Here is a 16,838-nt window from a genome sequence, read left to right as displayed (position 1 = left end):
TCCCAGCCTGGTGCAGGGCTACAATTTTGTTTCTGGTGTCCTTCGACAGCTCTTTGGTCTTCACCATAGTGGAGTTTGGAGTGTGACTGTTTGAGGTTGCGGACAGGTGTCTTTTATGCTGATAAGTTCAAACAGGTGCCAGTACTATCTATTACCTATCTATTATCTATCTATCTATCTATCTATCTATTATCTATCTATCTATCTATCTATCTATCTATTATCTATCTATCTATCTATCTATTATCTATCTATCTATTATCTATCTATTATCTATCTATCTATCTATCTATTATCTATCTATTACCTATCTATTATCTATCTATCTATCGATCTATTATCTATCTATCTATCATCTATCATATCTATCTATCTATCTATCTATATACAGTATATATCATCTATTTATCTATCTATCTTGTCGCTAATATCTGCATTTATCTATCATTCTATCTTATGTACAAAAAAAGATCATGACATTTACAGAAGTCCGGGGGTCTTATTATCCTTCTACCTCTGCATGAGCTTCTCCGCCATATTCTGGGCTTCTCCTTAAAGCTATAACATGGGTTACACCTAGATTTGCAGGCGCGTTCAACCTTTCCTCTAACTGCAATCTTGTTATAATCAGTTTCATGACTATAATCGAGATGATTGTCAGCATTTCTTCTTAACATGGATATATGTGACATAGCCACAGAATATATCGCAGACATCTGTATTGGATATTGGTGGTGACATACAAGAGACCAGATACAATCTGCTCCTGGTGAAGGTACGTCCAGCCATGACGTTGTCAGAGATCTGAACAGTTGCCTATTCTCTAGTGTAATTTACCTGTATAGTCCCTGTGAGAACCCCATTTTTATGCAGATCTCTTATTTATGAATTAGGATGGCCTCATGGAAATACCTGCCTTAAAGGGATTTTCTTATGAAAAAAAAAATCCTTCTCTAAATAGAATTACCCCTCTGATCAGTGAGACGCTGCACTTGACCAAACATTTCATCTGTAGCGTCCTCTATTGGTGAAATGTAGTATTACATGCAAGATCTTTAAATAAACGACTGGCCATGTAACACGTGTATGAATCTTTTGTTTAAAAACTGATCTGTCTCTTTCCATAAATATGTATTTTTTTATTAATCTGGTGTAAATGCCGCTGTTCTCCTGAATCCGGCGATCTTTTTCTTTTGTTCCTGCTCCTCTCCATTCCTAAGATATCGGCCTCTCTTTCCCGTATTATATTCTAGTCTTCTTATCCAACTGGGCGTGGTCCTCAAGAAGACTCACACAGAGAAGAGTTTAAGACCACACCCAGGGCCGACTCCAGGTTTTTCTGGGCCCCGGGCGAAAGAGTCTCAGTGGGCCCCTCTAACACATACCACGATTCATGATGCAGAGATACCGCAGAGAAATATATATATATATAGTACAATGCAAAGATTTCACTTCTTACATTACATGAGTGATATCTATTGTAAATTCCACAATAGCTCAGAAACCAGCGAATCGCTCCACACAGTATACTGGCCCCCATAAAATGCCCCATACAGGAGACTGGCCCCCATATAACGCTTCATACAGGATATTGGCCCCCTTTAATGCTCCATACAGGATACTGGCCCCCATATAACGCTCCATACAGAATACTGGCCTCCATATAACGCTCTATGCAAGCTGTGCCCCCACATAATGTTCCATGCAGGCTGTTCCCCCCACATAATGCCCCACACAGGCTGTTCCCCCTTCTAATGCCCCATGCAGGCTGTTCCCCCCTTATAATGCCCCATGCAGGATGTCACCACCCCTTATAATGTCCCTTGCAGGATATCACCCCCCCTCCTTACAATGCCCCATGCAGGATGTCACCCCCCCTTATAATGCCCCACGCAGGATGTCACCCCCCTTATAATTCCCCATGCAGGATGTCACCCCACCTTTTAATGCCCCATGCAGGATGTCACCCCCCCTTATAATGCCCCTTGCAGGATGTCACCCCCCTTATAATGCCCCATGTAGGATGTCACCCCAACTTATAATGCCCCATGCATTATGTCACACCCCTTATAATGCCCCATGCAGGATGTCACCCCCCCCCCTTATAATGCCCTGTGCAGGATGTCACCCCCCTTATAATGCCCCATGCAGGATGTCAGCCCCCCTTTTAATGCACCATACAGGATGTCACTCCCCCCCCATATAATGCCCCATGGAGGATGTCACCCCCCTCCTTATAATGCCCCATGCAGGATGTCACTCCCCCCCCATATAATGCCCCATGCAGGATGTCACTCCCCCCCTTATAATGCCCCATGCAGGATGTCACTCCCCCCCCCTTTTAATGCCCATGCAGGATGTCACTCCCCCCCTTTTAATGCCCCATGCGGGATGTCACTTCCCCCCCATTAATGCCCCATGCAGGATGTCACTCCCCGCCTTTTAATGCCCCATGCAGGATGTCACTTCCCCCCCTTATAATGCTCCATGCAGGATGTCACACCATCCCTTATAATGCCCCATGCAGGATGTCACACCATCCCTTATAATGCCCCATGCAGGATGTCACTCCCCCCCTTATAATGCCCCATGCAGGATGTCACTCCCCCCTTATAATGCCCCATGCAGGATGTCACTTCCCCCCTTATAATGCCCCATGCAGGATGTCACACCCTCCCTTATAATGCCCCATGCAGGATGTCACCCCCCCTTATAATGACCCATGCAGGATGTCACACCATCCCTTATAATGCCCCATGCAGGATGTGCCCCCCCCCTTCATATAATGCCCCATGCTTCCATACATTAAAAACAAAAATCAAATACTCACCTCACTTCTCACCTGCTGCCGCTGCTCCGGGCTCCTCAGCGTCGCCGTCGTCTTCCCGCTCTGCGCTGTGACTGCTCCGGAGAGAGCGCGGTGGAAAGACGTCATCGCACCCTCTGACCTGAGATGTCACAGTGCAGCAGCCGCGGAAGCTGCAGAGGCACGGGGAGAGGTAAGTATTGTGCCGCCGGCTGCCGGGGCACAGAGCAAGCGGGGGGGGGGAGCAGGCGCTGACACCGCTCTCCACCGCTCACAGGTCCCATATCGCAGCCGGGTGCCCGATGGTGAGTGGGCCCCCCTGCCTGCTCAGGGCCCCGGCACTTGCCCGGGTGCACTGGGTGCTGACACCGGGCCTGACCACACCCACTTGGCTTAAAATTCAAGGTTTAAATATAGGGAAAAGGGAGCCATATTTCAAGAACTGAGAGGAGCAGGAACAATAGAAAAACATCGCCGGATTCAGGTGAACAGCGGCATTTACACCGGGTAAAAAAATGCATATTTATATAATAGGTCCTCTTTAATAGGCTTTTTTTTTATAATATTTACTTGCTTTAACAAGCTTTTGCTTTAAAGAATATTTAATCTGTGAATATACGGATTATGCAGTATTTTATGTTCAAGGATTTTTATGAAGAATATTAACTAGTAGTTAATATAATAGTATTATCATTTATAAAAATTTTATTTAATAGTTTAACTTTTTTTTAGTTTTACATTTAGTAATTTTGTATTTTATAAGAAAATCATTTTGAAAAATCCACAGCAGACCTCCCGATCATTACATGTGGATTCTTCCTAATGACAGAGCAAAATCCTCTTGGCAAAATGTCACTGGAATAAATTATTTATTTGTGGATTCAGGAATGTCAGGGAAGATAGATTCTGCCGGAGATTGACTGGAGCTGCAGGGACAAAACTCATTTCATAAGAAGCTTTTTTTTTATACTATTTTTTTTCTTTGGTTGAAAAGTCAATTTCTAACCATTTGAAAATTTCTGCCCGACAACAGTCCATGGTGAATGATAATATATATACAGTACCTACAGTACAGACCAAAAGTTTGGACACACCTTCTCATTTAAAGATTTTTCTGTATTTTCATGACTATGAAAATTGTACATTCACACTGAAGGCATCAAAACTATGAATTAACACATGTGGAATTATATACTTAACAAAAAAGTGTGAAACAACTGAAAATATGTCTTATATTCTAGGTTCTTCAAAGTAGCCACCTTTTGCTTTGATGACTGCTTTGCACACTCTTGGCATTCTCTTGATGAGCTTCAAGAGGTAGTCACCGGAAATGGCTTTCACTTCGCAGGTGTGCCCTGTCAGGTTTAATAAGTGGGATTTCTTGCCTTATAAATGGGGTTGGGACCATCAGTTGTGTTGTGCAGAAGTCAGGTGGATACACAGCTGATAGTCCTACTGAATAGACTGTTAGAATTTGTATTATGGCAAGAAAAAAGCAGCTAAGTAAAGAAAAACGAGTGGCCATCATTACTTTAAGAAATGAAGGTCAGTCAATCCGAAAAATTGGGAAAAGTTGAAAGTGTCCCCAAGTGCAGTTGCAAAAACCATCAAGCGCTACAAAGAAACTGGCTCACATGAAGACCGCCTCAGGAAAGGAAGACCAAGAGTCACCTCTGCTTCTGAGGATAAGTTTATCCGAGTCACCAGCCTCAGAAATCGCAGGTTAACAGCAGCTCAGATTAGAGACCAGGTCAATGCCACACAGAGTTCTAGCAGCAGACACATCTCTTCAACAACCATTAAGAGGAGACTTTGTGCAGCAGGCCTTCATGGCAAAATAGCTGCTCGAAACCACTGTTAAGGACAGGCAACAAGCAGAAGAGACTTGTTTGGACTAAAGAACACAAGGAATGGACATTAGACCAGTGGAAATCTGTACTTTGGTCTGATGAGTCCAAATTTGAGATCTTTGGTTCCAACCACCGTGTCTTTGTGCGACGCAGAAAAGGTGAACGGATGGACTCTACATGCCTGGTTCCCACCGTGAAGCATGGAGGAGGAGGTGTGATGGTGCGGGGGTGCTTTGCTGGTGACACTGTTGGGGATTTATTCAAAATTGAAGGCATACTGAACCAGCATGGCTACCACAGCATCTTGCAGCGGCATGCTATTCCATCCGGTTTGCGCTTAGTTGGACCATCATTTAATTTTCAACAGGACAATGACCCCAAACACACCTCCAGGCTGTGTAAGGGCTATTTGACCAAGAAGGAGAGTGATGGGGTGCTACGCCAGATGACCTGGCCTCCACAGTCACCAGACCTGAACCCAATCGAGATGGTTTGGGGTGAGCTGGACCGCAGAGTGAAGGCAAAAGGGCCAACAAGTGCTAAGCATGTCTGGGAACTCCTTCAAGATTGTTGGAAGACCATTTCTGGTGACAACCTCTTGAAGCTCATCAAGAGAATGTCAAGAGTGTGCAAAGCAGTCATCAAAGCAAAACGTGGCTACCTTGAAGAACCTGGAATATAAGACATATTTTCAGTTGTTTCACACTTTTTTGTTAAGTATATAATTCCACATGTGTTAATTCATAGTTTTGATGTCTTCAGTGTGAATGTACAATTTTCATAGTCATGAAAATACAGAAAAATCTTTAAATGAGAAGGTGTGTCCCAACTTTTGGTCTGTACTGTATATATATACATATATATGTATATATTTATATTTTAATTTATTTATTTATTTTAAATAAATTGCTGTACTATGCCTAATTATGTAAGAAAGAGGAGCAATAACAAAAAAATCATTGTAAACTAAAGTAATAAGTTTAATCACATTTTTTTGAGTTTGATGCAACTTCCCAAAATTTTCTTCAGTTAAATTTTTTTTTTCTTTTCGAAATTTCAATTAGTTTTCTAATTCCATTTTGGATAATAAATTCTGAATTGGGTACATCTTACCATCCCCGGGATAAGCAAGGATTGTGCGGGATCTGGTCTGTTGTCCTTCTGTCGTCTTCCCAGAGCAGGTATGAGAGCACGCCGACCATTCGGACCAAGAGCTGATGACACAGTCATTAGGACACGGGACATCACATGCAATGGGGATGGGGTAAATGGCATCTCTGCACAGGTGTCTGTCCACCTCCTCTCCTGTGATGAGAAAATGGCACAGTTATTCATTTACTAAAGTATCTATCTATCAGACCGCAATACTTTGTCTACATACAAATTTTCCTGAGCCATGGATCAGTTGATTTATTGTTTTATGATGTGAGACACAATCTGAGTTACCAGTGAATTAACAACACTCACCAAGTGGTTATCTTGCCATGCAAGCATCTCTGTCTTTGCTGTTGCACTTTTGACCTTTTCAGGCGAATCATTTTCCTGGGGTGGACTTTAATTTTAGCACTGCATGCATTTAACATGGAGTTGTGCATAGGATAATGGTTATGTTTTGGTTTATGCTTCTTCTATTTTTTTGTTGTGGCAGTACTGTATGTTATTTCACATGTGCAGCAAGGTACAGTATACTGCACTATTATGTGCACTCTCTGCCTCTTTGGAGTGTTGGCTTTAGGGTTCAATATTTGCTATACTTATATGTGAAGATGATTAAGTGAAGTTCTAAAAAAAATAAACATCAATAAATAAAAGTACAATAGTTTATTACACGTTTAATATTTTTTCATACAGTACATTACTGTATTAGTTATTAATAAAATTAATTGTTCTTATTTAAAAACTTAACAAACAAAATCGGTGTGGCTTTTGGGTGGCAGGAACAGATTAATAGCATCTCAATTCATTTTAATGGGGAAATTTAATTTGATACACGAGCAAATTGAGTTAAGAGCTCTGTCACAGAACAAATTAAACTCATAAAGTATTACTGTATCTATCTATCTATCTATCTATCTATCTATGTATCATATCTCTTTATATCTCTCTTTACTATCATAGATCTATATATCTGCATAGCAATACTACTTATTCTGCCATTCTCTCTATGCGACACACTAACATGGCAGATGCCACTGGGGTGATGTAAGTGACTTGTTGACCATTTCTCCTATTCATCTGTGTTTTGCAGCAAAGGGCTGGTTGTAATTAGAGGCTCCTCCCTATTTGAACCCCCAGCAGTCAGTCTCTAGCTGCCAGTTATAGGTGTTACTTACTCTGGTTCACTCCTGTTACACTGCTTTGATTCAGCCTGTTTATTTCTGTTCTTGACTTTGGCTTGTGTTTAGATTACCCTACTGCCTTATTTTATTTCTGATCCCGACCTCTTGGTATTGACCCGGTATTCTGACTATCCTCTGTTAGCCTGCTCCACCGGTCAGTAGCCACTCAATTCTGGGGGGCCCTGTGTAAGTCCAGATCCCTGCATAGGGGATGAAAAGTGAAAGCCAGATTCCTCTGTAACCTGCTAGATAAAATGCCTTGTGCAAAGTCTGTCCATGGTAGCCCTATTAAGTTCCGCCAGCCTTCCACTCGGTTACTATCTGTATCTCATTGTATCTCATTGTATTTATTTCTCATGTCTTTCTATGTCTCTCATACATAATCAATCGGCTATATACTGTATTTCTTTCATATTTATTTATCTATTTGTCCAAAAAAGGCAGAAACCACACCCAATATGAGTAAAAAGCAAAATAATAATAATATAAAAACTAATTTCACTAATATTGATAGGAGCACTGCCTTTTTGTACATTTGGTTATTTGATCCATTTAGCCAGAGACTGTGGATTTCATCTGAAATAATATCTTTCTATTATCTATGTATCTATCTATCTATCTATCTATCTATCTATCTATCTATCCATCTGTGGCGCCCCTGAGGGTTCAGTCGCCACAAAGGTACTGCACCTCACCCAGAGGTGTGGTATCTCCTTCTCTCAGGTAAGATTGGAGTGCTGCCCGGAACCCCAACACCTGCATCCAACACTACACTGCTCCAGACCGGCTGGAAGGGCAACATGCAATGTGTTTTTCTGCCGAGCCCTGTCCCTGGCTGGAGTGGGGGGAACCCAAAGGTAGGGGGAACCAGTGGTGGGTGTGGGTGGAGGAAGCAGTTTAGGGGAGCACTTTGACAGTAGGTATATATAAAGGGAAGCCATCTTAGGGTGGCAGGAGAGTCAGTAAGAAGAGTGAGAGAAGTCAGTCAGGGAGCAGAGTCTCTTTAGGAGCTCTGCTCCACAAGTAGGGCCCAGTCCTAGAGGCCCAGGTGGGGAGCAGAGGAGTAGACTCCGATCTAAAGAAGGGATCCCAAGGGGTACGGCGAGTGCAGGACGGCACCCATACGCCCCGAATCTGTCAGAAGACAGAGGGATCGTAGGCCGCAAGAAGGGGACCGGCCCCTGGACCAGTCGTGTAACTTCAAGTCTCGGCTGGAAAAACCGGAGGCTTCTGGCTTTCATAGACCAGTTGCCACAGCCTTATTCTAATCTCCGTGAGGGTCAAGCAGGTCTGAGAACTCCAGCAAGACAGGAGGGACCTCAGAGCACCCGAGCGGGATTGAGAGTGGGGAAGCGCAGGGCAGGAGGGAGAAGACCCAGCGTGAAGATGGTCTAGCTAGGAACACAAGAAAGTGGGGTTTTGTCAGGTACGCCTAACCTGCCTGAGGAAGAACTGAGCCCCTGCCTGGTGAACGCAGTGCGACGTGGGAGGCTAGCACCCGTACAGTGCACCAGTGGAACTGTCATAAGAACTGTGAGTAAAAACTCAGATGAGTGCACCATACTGCCTCCGTCCATTCTTTCATCTGTGCCCTCTTGCCTCCCGGCACTACAACGCCCAGCGCGACCTACACATCCTATACTGCCCTGGAGCTAGCTCTACCTGTGGAGAGCCACACCATCCCTGCTGCCGTAACACCAGCTCCAGAGGACTGCTCCGCAGCGGCGGCTCCCTTTGGCCGCATTCCACAGGTGGCGTCACGAACACTTTACAAATCCCCTATAAATAATCCCCCCTTTTGGGTGACTGCCCTGGGCCACGGACCGGGTCAGCCACCGTGATATCCCCCACTGGCGTCCATAGGCCCGGCTGCCGAGTACCCCATTGCCCCGGGAGCGCGTCATCTTCTGGCGTCACAAACAGGATACGTGACCAACCCGTTATCAGCGGGTATTGCGTGCCTAAGGAACTGTTTTTCTACATTGAATGTGGCGCCTGCCCCAGAAGAACGGGCGCCATTATGTGCGTGATCAAAGACAACAATATGGAACCTCCCATCGTGGGCCGGGTCCCGGAATGGCGCCAAAAGCACACCCTGCCCCTTGCAACAGTGACTGTCCGCATAGATGTGTCCGTCAAGGCAGGGAGGACGTCACAAGGAGTGACCGACAGCAACCAGCCATGGGACTGCACCCGAAAGGGGAGGGGAGGAAGAGAGAAGGAATGGAGGCAGGGTGTGGTCTTAACCAGTCTAGACAGACCGCACCCAGCAGCCAGCATGGATGGAAGCCAGGATAAAGCCTCCGCCTCTGGCCTGCTGCAGTGGCAAGCGACCCCCCTCACCCTGGAGGGAGAAGCCGAAAAACTATCCCCGGAGGATGCAGAGTTCCTCCGGAGTGAGATTCTGGAGCTGAGTCAACAAGTTGAAAGGGCTCAGCAGGCAGCGGTCACCAAGTGGAGGAGCGAGCTGTTGGAGAAATTGGCAGCGCAGGATACCAACAGTGGCACCCCAGCCCCGGTGGAGCCCGCTGAATCCCAGGAGGCCGTGAGCAGTACAGGAGCAGGTAGGAAGAAATCCCCTGTCCCGGGTGCTGCAAGCACCGACCTGCTCCTGGGTCTCCTACATCAGCACTCCCCGTACCCCGCCATGACCTCTCTGGAGCAGCTGCTCAGCCCGGAACTTCCATCCCCGGGCGCTGACCCGCAGGACCTTCTACTTGGTGCCCTCCTGGAACCTCCACTCCCGGGCGCCGAAGCCATGGACCTTCTACTTGGTGCCCTCCCGGAGCCTCCACCTCCGGCACCCGAGTGGGTGTACGGCGCGCCGGCCTTCAATTGGTCCGCCCGGTTTGAGGACCAGCAGCCGTGCCCGCTACTCCCGACACCAGCGCCCCCGGTTGCCTGCCCAGCGGAGAAGAGTTTTGCTGGGACAACCAGGGGTGGGGGACCTGATGGGGTTCCCACAGGAGACCCAGGCCGAAGCCCTGCGGAGGAAGGAATTCTGCAAGCGGGAGCTCCAGCAGCTGGAGAAGGAGCGGCGCACTCGGTGGGCACGTTGCGAGCGTCTGGAGGCCCGGAATAAGGCCGCAAAAGCTCAAGTCTGTCAGACGGAGTCTGCCCACCCCAGCCCCCGCGAGGAAGGACTCGTGGTGAAGTTTGACCTGAAGGCTGGGTGGGGCTTCATACGGGATCCCGACTTCGCGAGGGACATTTTCGTGAACCGGCGGGATGTTGAGCCCGAACTGGAACAGGGCCATCCCGACCGGAATCTATACCCCGGTGACCGTGTCACCTACACACGTCACCACGGGGAACGCGGGTGGTATGCCCTACAAGTGTACCGCGTGATCAAGGACACACCCCCGCAGGACATACCTTATGACAAGGCTGGGTCCCGTAAGAGCCAGCAGTACCCCAGGCGGGGACCCCACTACTAGTCCAGTAGGTGGGACTAAGAACTGTACATAGTCACCCGTAAGGGTACATTAGTTGAAAGTTTAAAATAATGCTTTCTTAAAGCGTGTGCATAATTACCCGTCAGGGTATACAGACTCCAGGCTGGAGACTGTGAACAGCCAAAGACTTATTGTGTAAATAGTTTTGCACTTCTTAATGTGCTTCCCATTGGTTTCATATTAGCAACACATGACCTGAGAAGAAAAACACGTTTGGCGTGGCGAAAGACGTGGTCCAGCACCAGGATCACCTAAGCCCTGCAGCCACGCCTAGGGCCTACGTTGAGGGTTTGCAGATGGGTCCCTCATGCTGCTGCTGTTACAACTTGTTACAGAAATTTTATTGGAAAGTGCTCTTATAATGTTATGATACCCTGTAACGTTAAAGTGAAGTGCCTCCCATAAAGGGAAGAAATGTTTTATTATCTTATATGTGATGCATCTAAAAATTTGCATGTCAATAATATCCCTGTTTTGCTCTGTTCCAGCCCGCGGACGTGCTGTGTTTTACCAGGGGGGAATGTGGCGCCCCTGAGGGTTCGGCCACCACAGAGGTACTGCACCTCACCCAGAGGTGTGGTATCTCCTTCTCTCAGGTAAGATTGGAGTGCTGCCCGGAACCCCAACACCTGCATCCAACACTACACTGCTCCAGACCGGCTGGAAGGGCAACATGCAATGTGTTTTTCTGCTGAGCCCTGTCCCTGGCTGGAGTGGGGGGAACCCAAAGGTAGGGGAAACCAGTGGTGGGTGTGGGTGGAGGAAGCAGTTTAGGGGAGCACTTTGACAGTAGGTATATATAAAGGGAAGCCATCTTAGGGTGGCAGGAGAATCAGTAAGAAGAGTGAGAGAAGTCAGTCAGGGAGCAGAGTCTCTTTAGGAGCTCTGCTCCACAAGTAGGGCCCAGTCCTAGAGGCCCAGGTGGGGAGCAGAGGAGTAGGCTCCGATCTAAAGAAGGGATCCCAGGGGGTACGGCGAGTGTGGGACGGCACCCATACGCCCCGAATCTGTCAGAAGACAGAGGGATCGTAGGCCGCAAAAAGGGGACCGGCCCCTAGACCAGTCGTGTAACTTCAAGTCTTGGCTGAAAAAACCGCAGGCTTCTGGCTTTCATAGACCAGTTGCCACAGCCTTATTCTAATCTCCGTGAGGGTCAAGCAGGTCTGGGAACACCAGCAAGACAGGAGGGACCTCAGAGCACCCGAGCTGGATTGAGAGTGGGGAAGCGCAGGGCAGGCTGGAGAAGACCCAGTGTGAAGACGCTCTAGCTAGGAACACAAGAAAGTGGGGTTCTGTCAGGTGCTCCTAATCTGCCTGAGGAAGAGCTGAACCCCTGCCTGGTGAACGCAATGTGACGTGGGAGGCTGGCACCCGTACAGTGCACCAGTGGAACTGTCATAAGAACTGTGAGTAAAAACTAGGATGACTGCACCATACTGCCTCCGTCCATTCTTTCATCTGCACCCTCTTGCCTCCTGGCACTACAACGCCCAGCGCAACCTACACATCCTACACTGCCCTGGAGCTAGCTCTACCTGTGGAGAGCCACACCATCCCTGCTGCCGGAACACCAACTCCAGAGGACTGCTCCGCAGCGACGGCTCCCTTTCGCCGCATTCCACAGGTGACGTCATGAACACTTTACAAATCCCCTATAAATAATCCCCCCTTTTGTGTGACCGCCCTGAGCCATGGACCGGGTCAGCCACCGTGATATCCCACACCGGCGTCCATAGGCCCGGCTGCCGAGTACCCCATTGCCCCGGTGGCGCGTCATATCTATCTATCTATCTATCTATCTATCTATTCATTATATATCTATTATCTATCTGTCTATTATCTATGTATCTTTCTATTATCTATCTATTAACCCTTTAAACGAGCATGCCTAACAAGCAGGCAATCCCTGCGTGTGTCGCAGCTGTGTGACAGTCGCAACATATGCAGCTGCGACAGATCAAACCTAGATGCCGAGCATGCCGCAAATACTCGGCGAGCACCCGAGAATACTCGTTTAAAGGGTTAAACGAGTATGCTCGCTCAACACTACTGTCTATCTATTTTCTATCTCTTATCTATCTATCATCTATCTATAATCTATCTATTATCTATCTAGCTATTATCTATTGTATGGTTGCTAATGGACACATTGTTGATGGGAGGTATGTATCACAGAGATGGCTGTCCTCTGTGATGTAACCCGCAGTGTTGCTCTAGGGCACATAAGCACTAAAAGGACTGTTTGATGTACCAGGGACCGGGATATGGGTAGTTTGAGAGATGTGCAGGTCTTGCTACCCACATACCCCACCCCTGGGTGTGGCTAAGATATAAAATGGAGGCCGTTGTTTGGCACATGGTCTGTATGTTTAGAGGGAGAAGGCTTCCTGTGTGTTGTGGTCTCCCAACTGAGCCAGTGGACTGGATGCTACCCAGTCTGTGTGCCCACAGGACTGGCTAACCAGAGACTTTGCCGTAAGGACTCTTTAGTTTGTTTTTGCCTGAACTATAGGCTGTTTGTATTTCTTTTTGCTTTTGCCAGGTTTATGACGAAATAAACCGACATGAACATTTAAAGGAACATGCCTCCTGTTTTTCTCCCGATGCACCTGAGTGAGTAGAACCCCCACAATTGGTGTTAGCAGTGCAGGCAGCATTCCCAGAAGATACGTGTGACTGCTACAAGATGGACTGCATGTCCTGGGTGAAGTCTGCTACAAACCAGCAAGCGACGCCGGACAAAATGGAGAATCTGCTGAAACACCTGGTCCAGTCGCAGCAGTACCAGCAGGAGACCAATAGGCTGTTGTTACAGAAGATCCAACAGCACCAGCAGGAGAAGAGGTAGCAGATGCAGCTTCTGGCAATTGCCATCCATGGTAGGACAAGTGCCCCAACCCCAAGTCCGGCGGATGACTCCCACGTCCGGAAGGCAGTAAAATGGACCTTGCAGAAAATGACCCTGGGGATAATGTGGAAGCCTTTTTCACTGTCTTTGAAAGGGTCGCTGAGAGCGAGAAACTTCTGCCAGATCAGTGAGCAATGGTACTGGAGCCATACTTGATGGGTGAGCCCCAAAATGCTTACTATGACTTAGCTTTGCAAGACGCCAAGGAGTATGGCAAGCTGAAAACCGAAATTCTGGAGCGCTTGGGGGTCACAATGACTATCAGAGCGCAGCGGGTTCACCGCTGGGTATATTGCCACAAAAAACCCTCTCTCTCCCAAATGTTTGACCTTTTGCACCTGGTCCAGAAATAGCTGCAGCCGGAGTCCTCTACGTCTGCGCATATGGTAGAGCGAGTGGTGATGGACCGATTTCTGCATTCCCTGCCGAGGCCAATACAGATTTGGGTTGCCCATGGTGATCCCTGGAATGCCGATGAACTGATTGGACTGGTTAAATCAGCTCATGGGCATCAATATATATTGGTCATCTTGGACTATGCCACCCACTATCCTGAAGCGATCCCTCTAATAAACTCCTCCGCCAAGAGTATAGTTCGCGAGTTAGTCCATGTTTTCTCCCAAACAGGGTTACCAAGGGAGATCGTGACTGACTAGGTAACACCCTTTCGGAGTAAGGTGATGAGGGAATTGTGTAAGGTCCTGCAAATCTCCCAACTGAGAACATCAGTATACCATCCTCAGACAGATGGCCTTGTCGAAAGGTTCAACAAAACTCTGAAGAGTATGCTGAGGAAGGTCATAGTACAGGATGGCAAAGACTGAGACTGTCTCCTGCTATATCTGTTATTCTCGATCCAAGAGGTTCCACAGGCCTCTACTGGGTTGTGGCCTTTTGAACTCCTGTATGGCTGACATCCGCGGGGTCTCCTGGATGTAGCAAAGGAAACCTGGGAAGCCGAGGTCACGCCCCACAGGAGCGTCATCGAGCATGTCGTCCTGATGCAGGAGAGGATTGCGAAGGTGATGCCCATCGTAAAAGAACATCTCCTCCAGGCACAAGAGGCGCAGGCCAGGGTCTACAACCGGTCAGCCAGAGTGCGGCAGTTAAATCCTGGTGACAGAGTCCTCGTACTGATTCCTATCGTGGAAAGTAAGTTCCTGACCAAGTGGCAAGGGCCGTATGAGGTGGTGGAAAAGGTTGGTGATGTGAATTCTAAGGTTCATTAATCAGGACGACGTAAGCCATACCAGATATACCAAGTCAATCTCATTAAGCCGTGGCAAGACAGAGAGGCTGTTGAAGCTCCACGCTTGCTGGTTAAATTAGAAGGCGAGGTTGGAGGAGTCGCAATAGCGGAGACGCTGAGGAAGACCCAAAATCAGCAGTGTCGGGAGTTGCTGCAGAAGAACAGGGATATGTTCTCGGAATTGTCGGGGTGCCCAAAGGTCATAGAACACAAGGTTCTGACAGAGCCACATGTGCGGGTGAATTTGAAGCCCTATCGGATTCCTGAGGCCCGACGAGAGTTGATCTCCAAAGAAGTGAGTCGGATGCTGAAACTCAGGGACATTGAGGAATCCAAGAGCGGTTGGTCAAGCCCGATTGTCCTGGTCCCAAAACCTGATGGCGAATGGAGATTCTGCAATGACTATCGGAAGTTGAATGAGGTCTCAAAATTTGACACATAGCCTATGCCGCGTGTCGATGAGCTGATCGAGAGACTTGGACTAGCAAGGTACATAACCACCTTGGATTTGACGGAGGGATATTGGCAGATCCCCATGTCACAGGGAGCAAAGGAGTAGACTGCGTTTTCTACACCAGACAGATGCTTCAAGCATGTCCGGATGCCGTTTGGACTACAGGGGGCCCCTGCCACCTTCCAGAGAGCCATGGATTGAATCCTTGCGCCCCATAAGAAATACACCGTGGCATACCTGGACGATACTGTTATCTTCAGCCCAGACTGGGAAAGTCATCTAGAAATGGTCCAGGCGGTATTTGATGCTCTAAGAAAGGTGGGGTTTTCAATAAATCCGAAAAAATGTGCCATGGGGAAGGAAGAACCCAAATACCTGGGATATGTAGTGGGTAGAGGCAAGATCAAACCCCAAATCACTAAAGTGGAAGCAATCCAGACTTGGCCAAGACCGCTGTCAAAGAAGCAAGTTAGAGCCTTTCTGGGAATCGTGGGATACTACAGGAGGTTCATCCCAAGCTTCACCATGAAGGCCCCACCCCTGACTGAACTCCTTAAGGGGACGAAATCAGCCATGGCCAAGTGGATGGCAGAGGTGGAGACGGCCTTTCAAGAAATGAAAGTGGCTCTGTGTAGGCAAATGGTTCTCGTTGCCCCCGACTTCAAGAAAGAATTTATACTCCAAACAGATGCCTCAGATGTCGGGCTAGGAGCAGTCCTTTCCCAGGAGATACACGGGGAGGAGCACCCTGTTCTCTACCTGAGTAGGAAGCTGTCCTCATGCAAGAAAAATTATTCGGTCATAGAGAAGGAGTGCTTGGCCATAAAGTGGGCGGTGGACACGCTATGGTACTGTCTGTTGGGGCAAAAATTTAGATTGGTATCTGCCCATGCTCCACTTAGATGGATGAGGGACAAAAAGGGAAAAAACGCTAGGGTCACCTGCTGGTTTTTAGCCCTACAGGATTTCAACTTCCATGTAGAACATAGAGCAGGGAAGCTACATGGTAATGCCGATGCCCTCTCGAGAATCCCCTGTCTGGTAGTAGAAGGTGCCAAGCCCCACGGCTTTAGGCAGAGGGGGAGGTATGCAAGGTTGCTAATGGACACATAGTTGATGGGAGGTACAGTACAGACCAAAAGTTTGGACACACCTTCTCATTTAAAGATTTTTCTGTATTTTCATGACCATGAAAATTGTACATTCACACTGAAGGCATCAAAACTATGAATTAACACATGTGGAATTATATACTTAACAAAAAAGTGTGAAACAACTGAAAATATGTCTTATATTCTAGGTTCTTCAAAGTCGCCATCTTTTGCTTTGATGACTGCTTTGCACACTCTTGCCATTCTCTTGATGAGCTTCAAGAGGTAGTCACCGGAAATGGTCTTCCAACAATCTTGAAGGAGTTCCCAGAGATGCTTAGCACTTGTTGGCCCTTTTGCCTTCACTCTGCAGTCCAGCTCACCCCAAACCATCTCGATTGGGTTCAGGTCTGGTGACTGTGGAGGCTAGGTCATCTGGCGTAGCACCCCATCACTCTCCCTCTTGGTCAAATAGCCCTTACACAGCCTGGAGGTGTGTTTGGGGTCATTGTCCTGTTGAAAAATAAATGATGGTCCAACTAAACGCAAACCGGATGGAATAGCATGCCGCTGCAAGATGCTGTGTAGCCATGCTGGTTCAGTATGCCTTCAATTTTGAATAAATCCCCAACAGTGTCACCAGCAAAGCACCCCCACACCATCACACCTCCTCCTCCATCCTTCAC

The 16,838-nt window shown here is 47.6% G+C and overlaps 1 protein-coding gene across 1 annotated transcript in view; it reads right to left on the bottom strand.

Annotated features, from left to right (window-relative positions):
- Window positions 1-16,838, bottom strand: part of THSD7A (thrombospondin type 1 domain containing 7A) — a 740,167-nt gene that overhangs the window by 114,571 nt on the left and 608,758 nt on the right. The window contains exon 12 of the mRNA XM_073677287.1: window positions 5,770-5,961. Within this exon, the coding sequence (XP_073533388.1) occupies window positions 5,770-5,961 (192 nt within the window). The remainder of the gene's footprint in view (window positions 1-5,769; window positions 5,962-16,838) is intronic.

This window comes from Phyllobates terribilis, unplaced genomic scaffold (genome assembly GCF_046119375.1).
Source record: "Phyllobates terribilis strain yellow unplaced genomic scaffold, ASM4611937v1 Scaffold_4__5_contigs__length_816908805, whole genome shotgun sequence".
Lineage (NCBI taxonomy): Eukaryota > Metazoa > Chordata > Amphibia > Anura > Dendrobatidae > Phyllobates > Phyllobates terribilis.
The sequence above is the reverse complement of the archived record's forward strand: the minus strand, read 5'-3'. Positions and strand labels throughout refer to the sequence as shown.